The sequence below is a fragment of the Citrus clementina genome, unplaced genomic scaffold (genome assembly GCF_000493195.1).
Source record: "Citrus clementina cultivar Clemenules unplaced genomic scaffold, Citrus_clementina_v1.0 scaffold_1, whole genome shotgun sequence".
NCBI classification, from domain to species: Eukaryota; Viridiplantae; Streptophyta; class Magnoliopsida; order Sapindales; family Rutaceae; genus Citrus; species Citrus x clementina.
The window spans coordinates 2,349,294-2,365,383 of NW_006263303.1; the positions used below are offsets into that span (position 1 = coordinate 2,349,294).

At 43.1% G+C, this 16,090-nt stretch overlaps 1 protein-coding gene across 1 annotated transcript; it reads right to left on the minus strand.

The window, feature by feature from the left end:
* Positions 1 to 8,821: 8,821 nt before the first annotated feature.
* LOC112101662 lies at positions 8,822 to 10,901 on the minus strand. Its single transcript, XM_024192482.1, has 2 exons — positions 10,025 to 10,901; positions 8,822 to 9,951 (listed from the first exon to the last, which is right to left on the minus strand). Exons 1-2 carry the CDS (start codon positions 10,899 to 10,901, stop codon positions 8,822 to 8,824), a joined length of 2,007 nt encoding a protein of 668 aa, XP_024048250.1.
* Positions 10,902 to 16,090: the final 5,189 nt, after the last annotated feature.

Below are 16,090 nucleotides of genomic sequence, written 5' to 3' on the forward strand. Positions count from 1 at the left end.
GTCTCTCTCTTCCTCTCAAACACCAGTATGTGTGACACAAAGGGACGCTCGCGCATAGATATATTTATAGACAGGGGAAAACTTCCCATTCTGAATTCATAAATCAGGATGAGCCGGCAATCATATGAACATTTTTTTTATATTATTGTCAAAAAAATTTTATACTATTGTTAATTTGACTCGGATTTTAATAAAATTTAACATCTCGAACCAAGTCACTACTCTAGAAAATTTTTTCAATCTGAACTTATATATTCCAATTCAAGAACAAGGTTTAATAATGTAATGACCGTGAAAATTATTAAACCATATGGTTTAATAGTGAATGATATTATACTATAAAACCATTTAATAACTTTTCAAATTTTAATAATATTCAGGATTCTAGACTAGATCAGTACTATACACACACACATACACATGCGGTGTCAGGAATTATTTTTAGCAGGCTCTAAGTTTAAATAATAATTTACTTTAAAAAATAATTAAAAAATAACATATATCAAAATAAAAATTTATTAAAATATTTAATTCAATACACTTATAGCTGTTCTTGACTTGGTTTTATATGTTAAAAATATTAAAGAAAAATCTCATTATCAAGGCTACAAAATATGTCTTTTTCTATGTATATAACAAATATATCATTCAACTATTGTTCTCCCATTTGATTTCACATATGATTTTTTATAAAATTTATAGTTGAAAATGCCCTTTCTACTGTATCTCTAGTAACTGGTAAAATCAATGCTAATGTCACCAATAAATAAACTAATGAATATAATTTACCCTTCTTAGTCTCACCACATTGTTATTTTATTATTTATTTGAAAACTGATAATAAATTATGATTAAATATGTTCGCAGCAATTACAAAGTCTTGATACAATGTTTCTATCTCACATGATGACGTAACATCAATATCGATGATCGCTAATTAGGGATTCCATTATCCTATTTTCCCTCTCACATGATGAATAAATAAACAGTTTTAAAATCTCGCGTCACCCAATGTCTAGAATGTACCCGGAGGCCGCAGCCTCAAAAGTTGTCAAATTAAATTCAAACTCTACAAACTCAATAACATGATTACGTCTTATTCTTTCTTAATTGAAGTTGATTTTTCAAGGAGGCAATTTGTCCCGTCGTATGCAACCGAGTTAGAACGAAAAAATGCTTAATTCAAATCTTACGATCTTGAAGAAACCTTTCTAGTCAAAATAAATTCTCAAGTCAGATTTTTCAATCTAGCGATATGGAATTTGCCTAATAAATCTCTACATTCAAACATCACGCTTATGAAACCCTTGCATTCAGAATAAATTCTTGCGGTCTATCAAAAAAAAAAAAAATTCTTGCGGGTAAGGAGGATCAAATGCAAGAATAAAGTGTGATAAAAATGAATAAAAGCAATAAGGTAAAAGGATGAATAATTTTGGTAAAATTAGGTACCAAAAATAAGATTTAGCATATGTTTGTTGTGGTTTATTTAATAACTAAAAGTATTTATAAGCTCTTTTCAAAAATTTTACTGTTGTTTGGTAGTATTTTGGATAGAGAGCTTTTGAGAATTAAATAAGTTATTTTGCATCTACCAATAAAAGTGCAAATTAAATAAGTTGTTGAGTACATAAAGGCACCAGGTCGGCCATGCTACTGGTTCCGCCCCGGCACGGATCGTTTCAGCTATATGGTACGAGCAGAACACGGGGTTAAACAGGAGCCGACCCGAGATGAATGCGACCAGGAAAACATACCGACCCGAAGTATACGCCGAGCCGATACTCATCCCCAGGAAAGCGGGAACACGATCTCACAAAATCGCGGTAGTTGCGCTTCTCCCAGAACGGTTGAAGGACACGCGAGATCCACGTTTGCCCACAATCTAACAGTTAGAGTCCCATGAGGGGCTACCACCACCCGAAAAAGGAGGGATAAGGGGCAAACGAAAAACGTGGGACAAAGGGCGGCTATAAAAGAGAAAGACATCGAAGAAGACAGGACAGAAAAAATTGAAGGAGGGGAAACGCTGCCAAATTGCAACGAGACTATTTTCTTACAGATCTCGAACAAACTTCTTGAACCCAAATTATATTGTTTTCCCGTAAACACCTTGTGCTAACTTAGGCATCGGAGGGTTTACGCCGGCAAAACCACCGGCGTCTCTGATCCATTTTTGGTGAACGCAGGTCTAGTGAGAGAAAGGAGGGTGATCCCGGCCTTAGTGGTTCGAGCAACAGTCGATAACTTAAGCGTTGGTGAAAGAATCTGGTCGGTCCAAGGACGAGCAGATCTCAGCATCAACATTTTGGCGCCGTCTGTGGGGAGCTGAATAAAAAGCTACCACCAAGTTAGTAATTACCTGAGAAGTAGCGAACGATTGGATATGGATGCGTCAAGAAAGGATACTTTAAGGGAGGATAATGAAACGGTGGAGACAATCACTCTACGGGAGATTGCAAATGAAGCCCGAGAGAGGATGATGCAAGATAGACTGGAGCGGATGGAGAAACAAATGGAGACTCTCGCGGCCGTATTGTTTGAGCTGAGGGACGAGCGGAGAAGGGATTATGAAACCCCCGTGGGAAGAGATGGAGTTGGAGCAGAACCCAGTCTCCAGGGGCGTAGGGTCGGGGAAATCCCTCCACCCGCAGACCAACCTAACGGAGTGCATCCCCACCGAAGTACTGGCCGGGTCCCAGGGGAACACGTGGATGAAGGGAGAGACCAACCTCGCCCCGGACGGGTACTGGAAATAAATGGCCGAGGGGCCAGTGTTGATGAAGGAGAGCTCAGACAGCGGTTGCAGAACGTCGAGCAGGAGCGAGACCAGATAGCTGCACGTGATCCTGATCGCGCTATAGAATTGGAAGGGGAGGTGCGCAGATTGGCGCAGGTGATAGAGGAGATGCAGGGCAAGAGAAAGCCCCCGAGCTGGAGGATAATGCTAGATGAAGAATCTTCGTTATCAATTGAGATCATGAGCACCATAATCCCAAGAGATTTCCGCTTCCCTGACCTCAAATACTCCGGGCGAAGTGACCCGTTGGTGCACATTGAGCGTTTCAACGACATGACGGGTGTGCAGGGGCTGACACCAGCTCAGAGATGCAGGGTGTTCCCGTTGACACTAGAGGGACGAGCCCGAGAATGGTACCGCAAGCTGTCCCGAGGAGGAATAAAGGGGTATGAGCAGATGTGCCAGGAGTTGGCCGAGCAGTTCCGAGGGGCGGTGGCCCCAGAGGATGACATGATGGAGCTGATGGGGATGAAGCAGAAGGAGCATGAATCCCTTCGCGATTTCGTAAAACGATATCACCGAGCCATGCTGGATTTGGGAGCTTTTAATCACCCGCAGGCGTTGAGGGGATTAAAAGAAGGTGTAAGAATCGACCGATTGTGGTATAACTTAAGAAGCCCCCTCGTACAGAATTACTCGTCGGGGTATGAGCAAGCGAAACGAGATATAGAAATCGAAGAGGAAAAATCAGCAAGAATTAAAAGTGAACAGCTGGAAGAGCTGAGGCGAAGAGAACGGAGAGCCCCGAAAGGGAGCGGGTCGGGAAAGCGAACTGGAGAATCTTCGGGGATGGGCGGAATATCGGCTCGGTCTCGCCCTTACCCCATAGCTCAGAGAGCACAACAGTTCCAACACAACCGGGCTCAACCTCCGCGCCCCCCGATCCCAGAGCGGTAGCGAGAATTCAGGCAGGTGACTGCCCACCCTTACCACCGCACTCCCAGAGAGGTAAACGCGACCAATTACAGGTCTGGCCAACCAGAGCAGTTACCGGCTATACCAGCCCGAAGTGACGTCCATGATAGCCGAGCAGTCCAGTTGGTTGACCAGAGCGCGGCATATAGACGATATACTCCTTTAAAAATCTCCATGGAGGAACTATATGAAAGGATCGAGGGACGAGGACTGCTGTATACTCTGGCCCCTATAACGAAACCCGTTCACCGGCGTGATAAGAGCAGGTTCTGCAAATTCCACAACACTCACGGTCATACTATCGGCCAATGCCGTGACCTAAGGATTCAGGTGGAGGATTTGGTGAGGAACCAATACTTGGATGAGTACGTAGATGGAGTGTTCCCCGTCAGTGAGTCGCAATATGCACAGGATGAAGGAGTTGAAAGGGGTTTGGAACAAGAACAGCCGACTATCCAAGTTATAGCAGGAGGGCCAACATTGGCCGGGGATTCAAACAGGGCACGGAAGAACTATGGGATATACGCCCTGACTAGCAAAGAAGTGCTTTTCAATTTGCCAGCAGCCAAGAGGGCAAAAGTGCGGCAAGTTCCTATTATGTGGACAGAGGACGACGAAGAAGGCATTTTATACCCTCACGAGGATGCACTGGTGATTAAAGCATTGGTGGCCAGTACAGAATTGCGGCGAATACTGGTAGATACGGGCAGCTCAGTAGACATTCTGTTTAAGTCGGCCTTAGATGATATGGGGATTTCAGATTTAAAGCTGGAGCGAACGAATACATCCTTGAAGGGATTTGGAGGGGGACGGTTAACTCCCATGGGGGTCATTGAACTCCCAATTACTGTGGGGACAAAGCCCTTTGAAAGAACGATGATGCTGGACTTTGTCGTGGTAGAGGAAAGAAGTCCTTACCAGATGATATTGGGGAGACCCTTCATAAGGATAAGCCAATGTGTAATGTCCACGCATTATCTGGTGTTGAAATACAGAATAAATGGAGTTGTGGGTGTAGTAAAGGGCGACCAGAGAATGGCCAGGAGCTGCTATGCTACAGCGGCCAAGGAAACGCTGCAGGTTACCTCACTAGATAACCGAGGAGATTCAAGAAATGGTCGCCAGGAACCTGTTGAGAAGCTGGAGGAAGTTGTTATAAGAAGGAGTGACCCTAGCAGAGTTGTTAAGGTCGGATCAGAATTGGGTAGAGAAATAAAGACAGAGCTGGTGAAGTGTCTACAGTCCCATGCAGACATATTTGCTTGGTCTCATGAGGATATGCCAGGTATTGACCACGAGATAGCTTGTCACAAGCTGGCGGTCAAGAGAGGGGCAAAGCCGGTGAGGCAGAAAAGGAGGTGCTTCAACCATGAAAGGTACGAAGCCATAAATGCCGAGGTGGAAAAGCTGCTGAAAGCAGGATTTATAAGGGAAGCTAAGTACCCGGAGTGGATTTCCAATGTGGTATTGGTAAAGAAGGCCAATGGGAAATGGAGAATGTGTGTAGACTTCACGGACCTCAATAAGGCATGCCCGAAGGACAGCTTTCCCCTACCAAAAATAGATCAGCTGGTGGACTCAACCGCGGGTCATAGTCTGCTCAGTTTCATGGATGCCTTCTCCGGATACAACCAGATACCCATGAACGAGCAGGATGAGGAAAGCACCACATTTATAACTAACATGGGTTTGTTTTGTTACAGGGTGATGCCCTTTGGCCTGAAAAATGCAGGAGCTACCTATCAAAGGTTAGTGAACAAGGTCTTCAAACCATTGATCGGTCGCACTATGGAAGTATATGTGGACGATATGATCACCAAGTCAAGAGAACCGAAAGACCATGTGAAGCACTTGGAAGAGACTTTCGAATTGCTGAGGAGGTACAAAATGAAGCTGAACCCGGAGAAATGTGCATTTGGGGTCAGCTCGGGCAAATTTTTGGGATACCTGGTGAGCCATCGAGGTATTAAAGCCAACCCAGAAAAGATACGGGCGGTGATAGAAATGAGGTCCCCACGAACAGTTAAGGAGGTGCAGAGCCTTACGGGGAAGTTGGCAGCATTGAACCGATTCATTTCGCGAGCCACTGATAAATGTCACCCTTTCTTCCAAGTCATAAAGAAAGGGAAGAAGATGGAATGGACACCGGAATGCGAGGGGGCATTTGGACAGCTGAAGGAATATCTAGCCCACGCCCCGTTACTATCAACTCCGAGAGAGGGTGACCAGCTGCTCTTATACTTGGAAATCTCTAAGCAGGCTACCAGCTCGGTCTTAGTCAGGGAAGTAGAAGGGAAGCAACACCCGGTATACTACACAAGCAAGGCCCTAGTGGACGCAGAAACCAGATATCCACTAATGGAGAAGTGGGCGCTGGCTTTGATAACGGCAGCACGCAAACTCCGACCATACTTCCAAGCCCACCAGATCGTTGTGATGACTGACCAGCCACTTCGGCAAGTACTTCAAAAACCATATGCGTCTGGTCGGTTAGTAAAATGGTCCGTGGAGCTGAGCGAATTTGACCTGTCCTACAGGCCCCGAGGAGCAATCAAGGCCCAAGCCCTGGTAGATTTTATGGTGGACCGTGTTGAACCGGGGGAAGAGGTCCAAGAGGAACAACCGGTAGAGCACGAGGATTCAAAGGAGATATGGCTGGTAATGGTTGACGGATCATGTAGTGAGCAAGGATCCGGAGCAGGAATTGTAATACGGAGCCCAGAGGGAACCGAGGTAACATACGCGGTGAAGTTCGAATTTCAGCTCACAAACAACCAAGCTGAGTATGAAGCCTTTATCACCGGGCTCGGACTTGCACACGCTCTCAGAGCAGAAAGAGTAGAAATTCGAGCAGATTCCCAATTGGTGTGTAATCAGCTCAATGATCAGTTTCAAGCGAGGGGAGAGAAGATGGGTCTTTATTTGAAGAAGGCGAAGCAGATGGTTGGGCTTTTCCAAGCAGTGGAGGTAAAGCAGATATCCCAGAATGAGAATTTCCGAGCCGATATGCTGGCTAGGATGGCAGCCATCGCAGATCCAAAATTACCGAAGTCAGTTCCACTAGAGGTAAGGACCTCACCAAGTATTGAGGAAGAAGCAGAGGTAATGAGTGTAAATATTGGAGAATCCTGGATGGACCCGATTCGCGCATATGTCCGCGATGGAGTTTTACTGGAAGACAAAAGGCAAGCAAGAAAGTTAAAATGCCGAGCAGCGAGGTACACGCTGCTAGATGGAGTGCTATACCGCCGAGGGTTCACCTTACCCCTTTTGAGATGTTTGGATGATGAGGAGGCGGATTATGTGCTGAGAGAGATTCATGAGGGAATATGCGGCAATCACTCGGGAGCAAGAACTTTAGCCTTCAAGGCACTCCGGCAATAATACTTCTGGCCAACCATGCACCAGGATGCCAAAATGATGGCCAAGAATTGTAAAACATGCTAAAGCTTCTCCGAGGTTCCTGCACAACCACCGGAGAAACTGACGGCTATGACATCCCCATGGCCTTTCGCTCAATGGGGAATCGACTTGATTGGTCCATTACCAAAGGGACGAGGAGCGGCGACACATGCAATCGTGGCAATAGACTACTTCACCAAGTGGGTGGAAGTAGGAGTCTTCAGCCAAATCACAGAGAGGAAGACAACAGATTTTATTTGGAAAAACATCATCTGCAGATATGGGATCCCCTACGCCATCATCACAGACAATGGGAGGCAATTTGACAACGGTAACTTCAGGGAATTTTGCCGAAACCTGGGGGTGGACCTGAAGTTCTGCACCCCCGCACACCCCCAGGCAAACGGGCAAGTGGAAGCAGCCAACAAGGTGATAAAGAAGCTCCTAAAGACTAGATTGGGGGAGAAGAATGGAGCTTGGGTTGACGAGCTACCAGGGGTACTGTGGGCCTACAGGACAACTCACAAAACCGCCACAGGAGAAACACCGTTCGCTTTAGCTTTTGGTCATGAGGCGGTAATCCCAGCAGAGATTGGAGTGGGGACACATAGAACGGAACATTTCGTTGAGGAGCAAAATGACGAGCAGATCTGCTTAAGCCTAGACTTGCTGGAGGAGAAAAGGGAAGGGGCCTCACAGAAAGTGGCCCAATGTCAGCAAAGGGTCATGCGTTATTACAACAAGAATGTACGCGTGAGGCAGTTCCGAGCAGAAGATTGGGTACTTAGGAAGGTGAACCAGAACACCAGGAATCCTAACCATGGCGCTCTTGGCCCAAAGTGGGAAGGCCCATACCGAGTGATACGAGCCACTGGACCAGGAGCATATAAATTAGCGTGCCAAGACGGACGAGACGTGAAGAGATCATGGAACGCCGAACACCTGAAGAAGTACTTCCAGTAAGCAAAATGCTCTATTAAATCCTCACTCTGGCAAGTTATTTCTGTTACAATGCCTGATGGCCTGTCGCACATGCATATATTCTATGTTTTTGTAATACATTCAAATTTCAATAAAGATGAATTCAGCATGAAATCCCCCTGCTAGCAAGATCAATAAAAATTTCGCTAAGACAAGTGCCACTTCTGCTCGGTCAACGAAGACCAGCAGCTAAAGCTTCAAAATTTCTACTAAGGCAACAAAGTGCCTGCTTCTGCTCGGTCAACGAAAGACCAGCAGCTAAAGCTACGAAAACTCTACTAAGGCAAGTGCCTACTTCTGCTCGGTCAACGAAAGACCAGCAGCTAAAGCTACGAAAACTCTACTAAGGCAGGTGCCTACTTCTGCTCGGTCCACGAATGACCAGCAGCTAAAGTTACGAAGATTCTACCAAGGCAAGTAAGTGCCTACTTCTGCTCGGTCAACGCAAGACCAGCAGCTAACTCTACAAGAAATCTACTAAAGCAAATGCCTACTTCGGCTCGGTCAACGAAGGACCAGCAGTTAATCCTACGAAAATTTTACTAAGATGCAATCTATGAGCAAAAACCGGACAAGAAAGCAAATAAAGAGCATTTAAAAATCTTTTTATAAATGTTCAATTGTTTACAAAACAAATGCAAATCTAGAGTCTATACAAAAATAGGTTCAAAGCTTAGCAGAGTCAACGGCTCCAGCGGCTGAAGGATCAGCGAGCCCGGGAAATCAGGGATCAGCAACATCAGGAGGTGGGAGATCAGCAATACCGGGAGGAGGAGGCATGGACCCTTGACCCACTTCGAAAGTGTGTCCCCCAGCATCCCCCTCTTCCACCCCATCCGAAGGAACCTCCACCCGATCCTGCTCACCTTGCTCCTTATCTCCCTGGCCAACCCCAGCCATGTACCTCTCCACTCCAGCCTCCAGCTTGCTCATTTCCAGCTCGGGATATTCTTCCTTAAGCACAGACATGATGCACTTATAGGAGAAGGCAACCCCAGAGCCATACTCGGCATCCAGCCGATCGTCCACATCAGCAGATTTGCCTTTCTCCTCAGCCAGCTGCTCACCCAAGGATTTGATTTCCCCCTCAAGGGCAGCCCTCAGAGTATCCCTTTCAATTTGAGTAGCCTGAAGATCAGATCTCAGGTCACCCAACTCGCCCTCAAGCTTGGAGGAAGTGGACTCAGCAACAGCAACTTTCTCCTCAAGCTCCGTAAGCTGTTTGTTCAGCTCGGCCAGTTTCTCCTTGGAACGGTCAGCAGATTCAACTTTCTTTTTCAACTCTTGGTTATCAGCCTGGAGCTTCTTCTCATGACGAGCGGACCCGATCTTGTAGCACGAGACCATTGTGGCCAGCCTGAAGGAGACTCTCTGAACAGAAGCGGCCAACTCGGAGAGGCTCATGCTCTCGATGTCCTTCACCATCTTGGGCCCAACCGACTTTTTATAATCCTTCTGATATGGGCTCAGGTAGTCACCTTGATCCCGAGATGGAAGAGGAGAAGATCGGTCTCCAGACTGCAAGCTGACCTCAGGATTCTTGTCGGAAGTTTTCTCCCCACCACTCTTACGAGATGGAGGAGGGGGCAGAGCAGGAACAAGCGCCTTGGAAGGACCGACGCTGGGTTTCTTCGGAGGAGGAGGAGGGTTGCTGGAGCTACTCGGGCCCCGACCACGCTTCCTGCTCATCGCGCTGAGGATCTTGTTATCCATCCCGGCAGCTATATCCACTAAGCCCGAGCCGACCAAACTTGTGGGTGACAGGAGGTCTTGGCAGGTAGACGCGTTCAATAGAGCCGTTTCCACCTGAAGCAAAGGCCGATCTTCAAGCCCCCCGATCAGACCCCACGACTCTGAAATAGCACAGAAGGTTAAAAAACTCAATAAGTAGCAATCTAATTAAGAATACAGGCAAAAATGAACGACCTGGGGTGACAAACTGCGTTGGTAGGTAAAGATCACCACCCAACGAACGAAGTGCTAAACACCATTTTCCCCCAGCAAAGAAGAATTTGTTCTTCCAATTCTTGCACGAGGAGGGGAAACCGGTGATTGGCTTTCTCTTTGCAGAACTGGACATGAAGTAGTACCAGCCCGCCTCCCTTGGGCTGCTCCGTAGCTGATACAAATGCTTCACTTCAACAAGGGAAGGCTCCTCCAACCCGCACCTCTCCCACAACACAAACATAGCCGATAGAACCCTCCACCCGTTCGGGTGTAGCTGACCTGGGGTCAGGTGCATACCTCCCAGTATCTTGGCAAAATAACGCTGAAGGGGCAGCCGAGCTCCTAGTTTAAAACTCTCTAGGTGCATCGTCACATACCCCCGCGGAGGCCGACTAGGAACGTCACCCTTCCCAGGGACTACAAGAAGAACATCGTTGGGGATGTTGTAGAGATTTCTAAGTTTAAATATATCGGTGGGGGTGGTGGCACAAGCCATGAAATCAATAGGGTAGGAATCAGCCTCCACCCTATGGCCTAGGTTCCTTTTCTGAGCAGGTCTGCTCGGTCCGGAACTACTCCCCTCACCATCACTAACTCCTTCAGGGACCCCAACCCCACCAGAACTGTGATTCTCACCAGAGCCCGACGTAGGTCCACCTCTATTCCCTACAAGCTCTAGTTCGGGGGAAGGAGAGATAACCAAAGGGCGTGGGTATTCAAGGGTATCCCTGCCATGGGAAGGACCTACACTACTGGAGGGGCCTAAGTAATCAGTGGGTATTGGCACATTGAGGCCTGAGTCCCCTGACTCTTCATCACCCTCATCAACAATTAACTTCCTCTTCCGATTTGACATACCGAAATCCCCAAAAGAAAACAGAGAAAACTTGAGTATATGGACACAAAGAAGGCAACACAGAACCCAATCAACAACAACCAGAGGAAAAGGTTAAAGACTATACCTGGAATAGACTGACACTGATAGCGCTGCCGTGACAGAGAAAACACCCGGCGAATGGATACTCCGGACGCTGGAAGTGTGAGCAAAGTTCAGAGAAAATTTGGTTGACGGCGGAGAAACGAATAGTAAGATAAGGATGACTCCAGTCTAGGGATTTGAAACGAAAAGGGGGAAATGGAAGCATTTAAGTGATGGGATATGCCAGCTCACCCCCCCATATATCGAGGACGGATAGCCCGTCGTTTCAAATTTCAAATACGAAGAGTCTGGAGATGCCACGTCACCAACCGTTACAAGAGGCCAGGTTAGAAGTAAGCCCAGATATGCTATGGGCAGGTTCACTTAGGCCAACGCTCAGGTCGGAGTCTCCTCAGTAGAGAAATGGTACATCAGGTCAGGCCCGTCTCAATAAAAAGAGGATCAGATGAGAAGCTCCCCGGGCTGGTGAGATTTGACCATCAGTTTCTACTCTTAACTCATTTCACTCGCCAGACCAGAAACTGGGGGACTGGTGTTGAGTACATAAAGGCACCAGGTTGGCCATGCTACTGGTTCCGCCCCGGCACGAATCGTTTCAGCTATATGGTGCGAGCAGAACACGGGGTTAAACAGGAGCCGACCCGAGATGAATGCGACCAGGAAAACATACCGACCCGAAGTATACGCCGAGCCGATACTCATCCCCAGGAAAGCGGGAACACGATCTCACAAAATCGCGGTAGTTGCGCTTCTCCCAGAACGGTTGAAGGACACGCGAGATCCACGTTTGCCCACAATCTAACAGTTAGAGTCCCATGAGGGGCTACCACCACCCGAAAAAGGAGGGATAAGGGGCAAACGAAAAACGTGGGACAAAGGGCGGCTATAAAAGAGAAAGACATCGAAGAAGACAGGACAGAAAAAATTGAAGGAGGGGAAACGCTGCCAAATTGCAACGAGACTATTTTCTTACAGATCTCGAACAAACTTCTTGAACCCAAATTATATTGTTTTCCCGTAAACACCTTGTGCTAACTTAGGCATCGGAGGGTTTACGCCGGCAAAACCACCGGCGTCTCTGATCCATTTTTGGTGAACGCAGGTCTAGTGAGAGAAAGGAGGGTGATCCCGGCCTTAGTGGTTCGAGCAACAGTCGATAACTTAAGCGTTGGTGAAAGAATCTGGTCGGTCCAAGGACGAGCAGATCTCAGCATCAACATAAGTTATTTTGGGAACAAAAGTTGTAGAGCATTTTTCAAGTGTTAAATTATCTAACATACCTTTTATTTATTTTACATTTTTATTTCATTCTTTTCATAATATGATTTTAAATAAATTGGTCAATTAAAGTAATTTTATAATTTAAATTTTTTAATAAAAGTTCATATTGACAACCAAATAATTAAAATATTTTGGTAAATCTCTACTTGTAACAACTTAATTTTATTAAAAGCTCTATCTGAATTAACTCAATTGAAAAGTTGTACCATATAGAGCATAGAATCAGTGTCGATACGGAAATATAAAAAGTTGATTGATAGAAGAAATTAGGTTTCTAAATAATAAAACTTTTGTTAGAAAAGTTTAAATGAACAAAACTAGTGTTTTGAGCTCTTATTATAATAATCCTAAATATCGCGAATTTATCATAATAAAAAAATCTAAAATATTATTTTATAATAAAATCTCATAATCTAAATAAAGAAACCAAAATAAGCAGCACCCAAAGCCAATATCTAAAAAAAAGATAAAATCATAAAATTAATAGAAAAAAAAAAAGAAAAATAACCTAATGCTGAAAAATGATCAGGAAATAAGTAAAACTTTTAAATCGACCACGAGGTAGAACTATGCAAGCTATTATGTTTGGTTTGTCTCGTTGCAGGCTTCGAAACGATATATTATATACCTAAAACAGATCCCTGTAATCTTAGTTATGACCTCTAGAAAATAATCTGCTCATCTTACGCAACAATCCTACGTTAGCTAGCCCAGTTTGGGATTGTGATGACTATTGAAAATGTGATTAAAAAAAAGTGTAAAAATGATGGGTGGCTGAGCCACCGTCTTTGAATTCAAAGAGGGTGGATGGCTGAGCCAACCACCATCATTGAACAAGGAAAATGGGTGGGTGCCGCCCATGCAAAGAAGAAAAAGAGGAAGAAAAGGAAGCCAAAATTTGGCTATAAATAGAGGGGTTCTCCCCCTCATTTAGGCATCCAAGTTTTGGTGAGAAATTGAGAAAGAAAAATATTTTTAAGCACGTAATTATATTGAAGGAGCATTTGGCTCCTCAATATGGGTATTACTGGTTTGCTTTGTTAGAGAATATTTATAGGAATCATGTATTTGGGACTTAGGTGAGAGAAAATTATTTATGAGAAAGTGGTTGTAAAAATTTTCCACATAGTGAATATTTTTTCTTTGGTTGTCTTTTGACAACAACCGTGATTTTTCTCCGTATTTGGAGTTTTCCACGTAAATCTTATGTTGTGTGATTGGTGTATTCTCCATTTAATTTTTCTGTTAATTTGTTGCTTGACAAATTGCTTGAAGTGATCTTGGGAGGAATCTCAATTTCCTAACAATGGTATCAGAGCCAACGGTTCATACTTTGGGGTATAAGGTATTGTTCACGTATACAGTACTGTTTACGTGAAGCAGTGAGGCCAATCCAAATAGTTTGTGGTGAAGAGCAAAGACTGATCTATAAAGCAAATATGTCAGCAGCTGGTGTTTTTCAAACTTGGTGGAGTTTGATGTTGTTGAAAAATTAATGGGAGAATGATTTTTTATTGGCTTGTGGAGAATTCAAGTCAAATGTGTATCCAATCTAGTATGCACAAGAATTTGAAGGTGTGGCAATTTGGCACCTCAAGGAAATTGTTAAGAAGGTGGAGCGGGCTCGGCAAATTGCTCCAAAATTAATAAAGGAGATATTGATATTCTTGCAAATGGTGAGTTTCTTTTTATAAGAGATTGGGTTAGATCTTTTGGCATGTAGATCTCCAAGTTGCCATAAAGGAGAACATGTTATTATCAGCGGAGTCCACAAGTTTGCACGAAGGCATTGGCTTGGTATAAATGCAAGGTGTGTGTGGTGGAAAAGTTATATCATGGCTGAAGAATTCTCAGTGAAACCAAGCATGAGAATTGCACTATAAATTTCAGCAGGATATTTTGACATGTACCAAGAAAAACCTTAGAACGGTTGATTCTAAGTGGTATACTCTTTATGGTAGAGTATGATAATTCTCTATGTTGAGAATTATGACTGTTGGTGAAGACAGTGTTTTGTAACAATAGCTACAAAAAATTTTTTTTAATCATGGTGGAGATTGTTGAAAATGTGATTTAAAAAAATGTGTCAAAATGATGGGTGGCTGAGCCAACCACCATCATTGAACAAGGAAAATGGGTGGGTGCCGTCCATGCAAAGAAGAAAAAAAGGAAGCCAAAATTTGGTTATAAATAGAAGGGTTCTCCCCCTCATTTAGGTATCCAAGTTTTGGTGAGAAATTGAGAAAGAAAAATATTTTTAAGCATGTAGTTATATTGAAGGAGCATTTGGTTCCTCAATATGGGTATTACGAGTTTAATTTGTTAGGGATATTTATAGGAAATTAGGAATCATGTATTTGGGGCTTGGGTGAGAGAAAATTATTTATAAGAAAGTGATTGTAAAATTTTTCCATATAGTGAATATTTTTTCTCTGGTTGTCTTTTGACAATAACCGTGGTTTTTCTCCGTATTTGGAGTTTTCTACGTAAATCTTGTGTTGTGTGGTTGGTGTATTCTCCATTTAATTTTTCTGTTAATTTGTTACTTGACAAATTGCTTGAAGTGATCTTGGGAGGAAGCTCAATTTCCTAATAATGACTTGTGAAATAAACTGCTTCTATAATGCGAATGAATAATCTACTTATTAAAATAGTAGATTCGTGTTTGGTAAAGTGTGTTGTTATGGTTGCTTTGAGTTTGAAAAAAATAGTACACGTGTTTGATAGATTTTAGTGCGAATGTGATGTTTTGTTATATAATGACCGAAATAATTATAATTTAATTTTTTTATTTATATATTAGGATGCATGAAAAATAAGATATAATTGTCTCTTTGTTAAAACATTAAGGTTATAATAGGAACTTAAAAAAGGTGTGGTGTCTTATTTGATACCTATTTATAAATAACAATTGTACATTCTTTGAAAAGTTATTGTCAAAATGAAGAAACTTATGAAATAAGTGACTTTTAAAAAATTTATCTAACACTATTTATTACTATAAGAGAGCTCTATATATATTAAATTCTTTTAGGTAAATTAAATTTTGCCCCTTTGATTTTGAGGTCGGGCTACATCACCGATTGAAGCTTGTGATTTTTTTATTTGCTAGTGCATGAAATCTTTAATTTTGTTAATATTTTAGAGGCATCAATGAATTATTCTCTCTCTCTCTATATATATATATATATGAAACGTGATCAGGTGTGCGACTATATATCAAACTCCTAGATTTTTTTAATCTTAATCTTCAATGAATTATTACTATAAGAGAACTGATCAAGTGCGTGGCTATATATCAAACTCCGAAATTTTTTGTATTGTACGCAGTTTTGATCTTAATCTTTGGCTAAGGGTATGATTGGGATTGCATTAGCTTGCTAAATAATCCATCCTCATATAAATTCTCCAATAATTAACTTTGCGAATAATTTGATGAGATGTTTGGTAAAATTGGATTATAAGGAAATCAATTATTAAATAATTTACTTAACATGTTTGTCGTATTAATAAAAAAATTGTGTTGTGTGCAAATCACCAAGATGGACAAGTTTTCTTATATAGTAATATATAATGATAATTACTACGATTTCTTTATATTAATGACAAACCAAAAATAATAATTGTTACTATTAATTTATATTAATGAAAAATAAAATATGATAAGATAAAATAATCCAATGTTTCAAGGGAACCATAAGCTCGCCGTTATACGGAGGCTTTCACAGCGCGTAACCAGTTGAACGGTGGTCGCCTGTCGCTGATATATCAAATATTAGTGGTGGTGACGCTATTTGTTTGCCGTTTCATGGCTGCAATTATTT

Coding starts and splice junctions, on each gene's coding strand:
- LOC112101662 (XM_024192482.1), bottom strand. CDS start 10,901: ATGTCAAATCGGAAGAGGAAGTTAATTGTTGATGAGGGTGATGAAGAG. Junction 9,952..10,024: donor AACGCAGTTTGTCACCCCAG/GTCGTTCATTTT, acceptor GTGCTATTTCAG/AGTCGTGGGGTCTGATCGGG.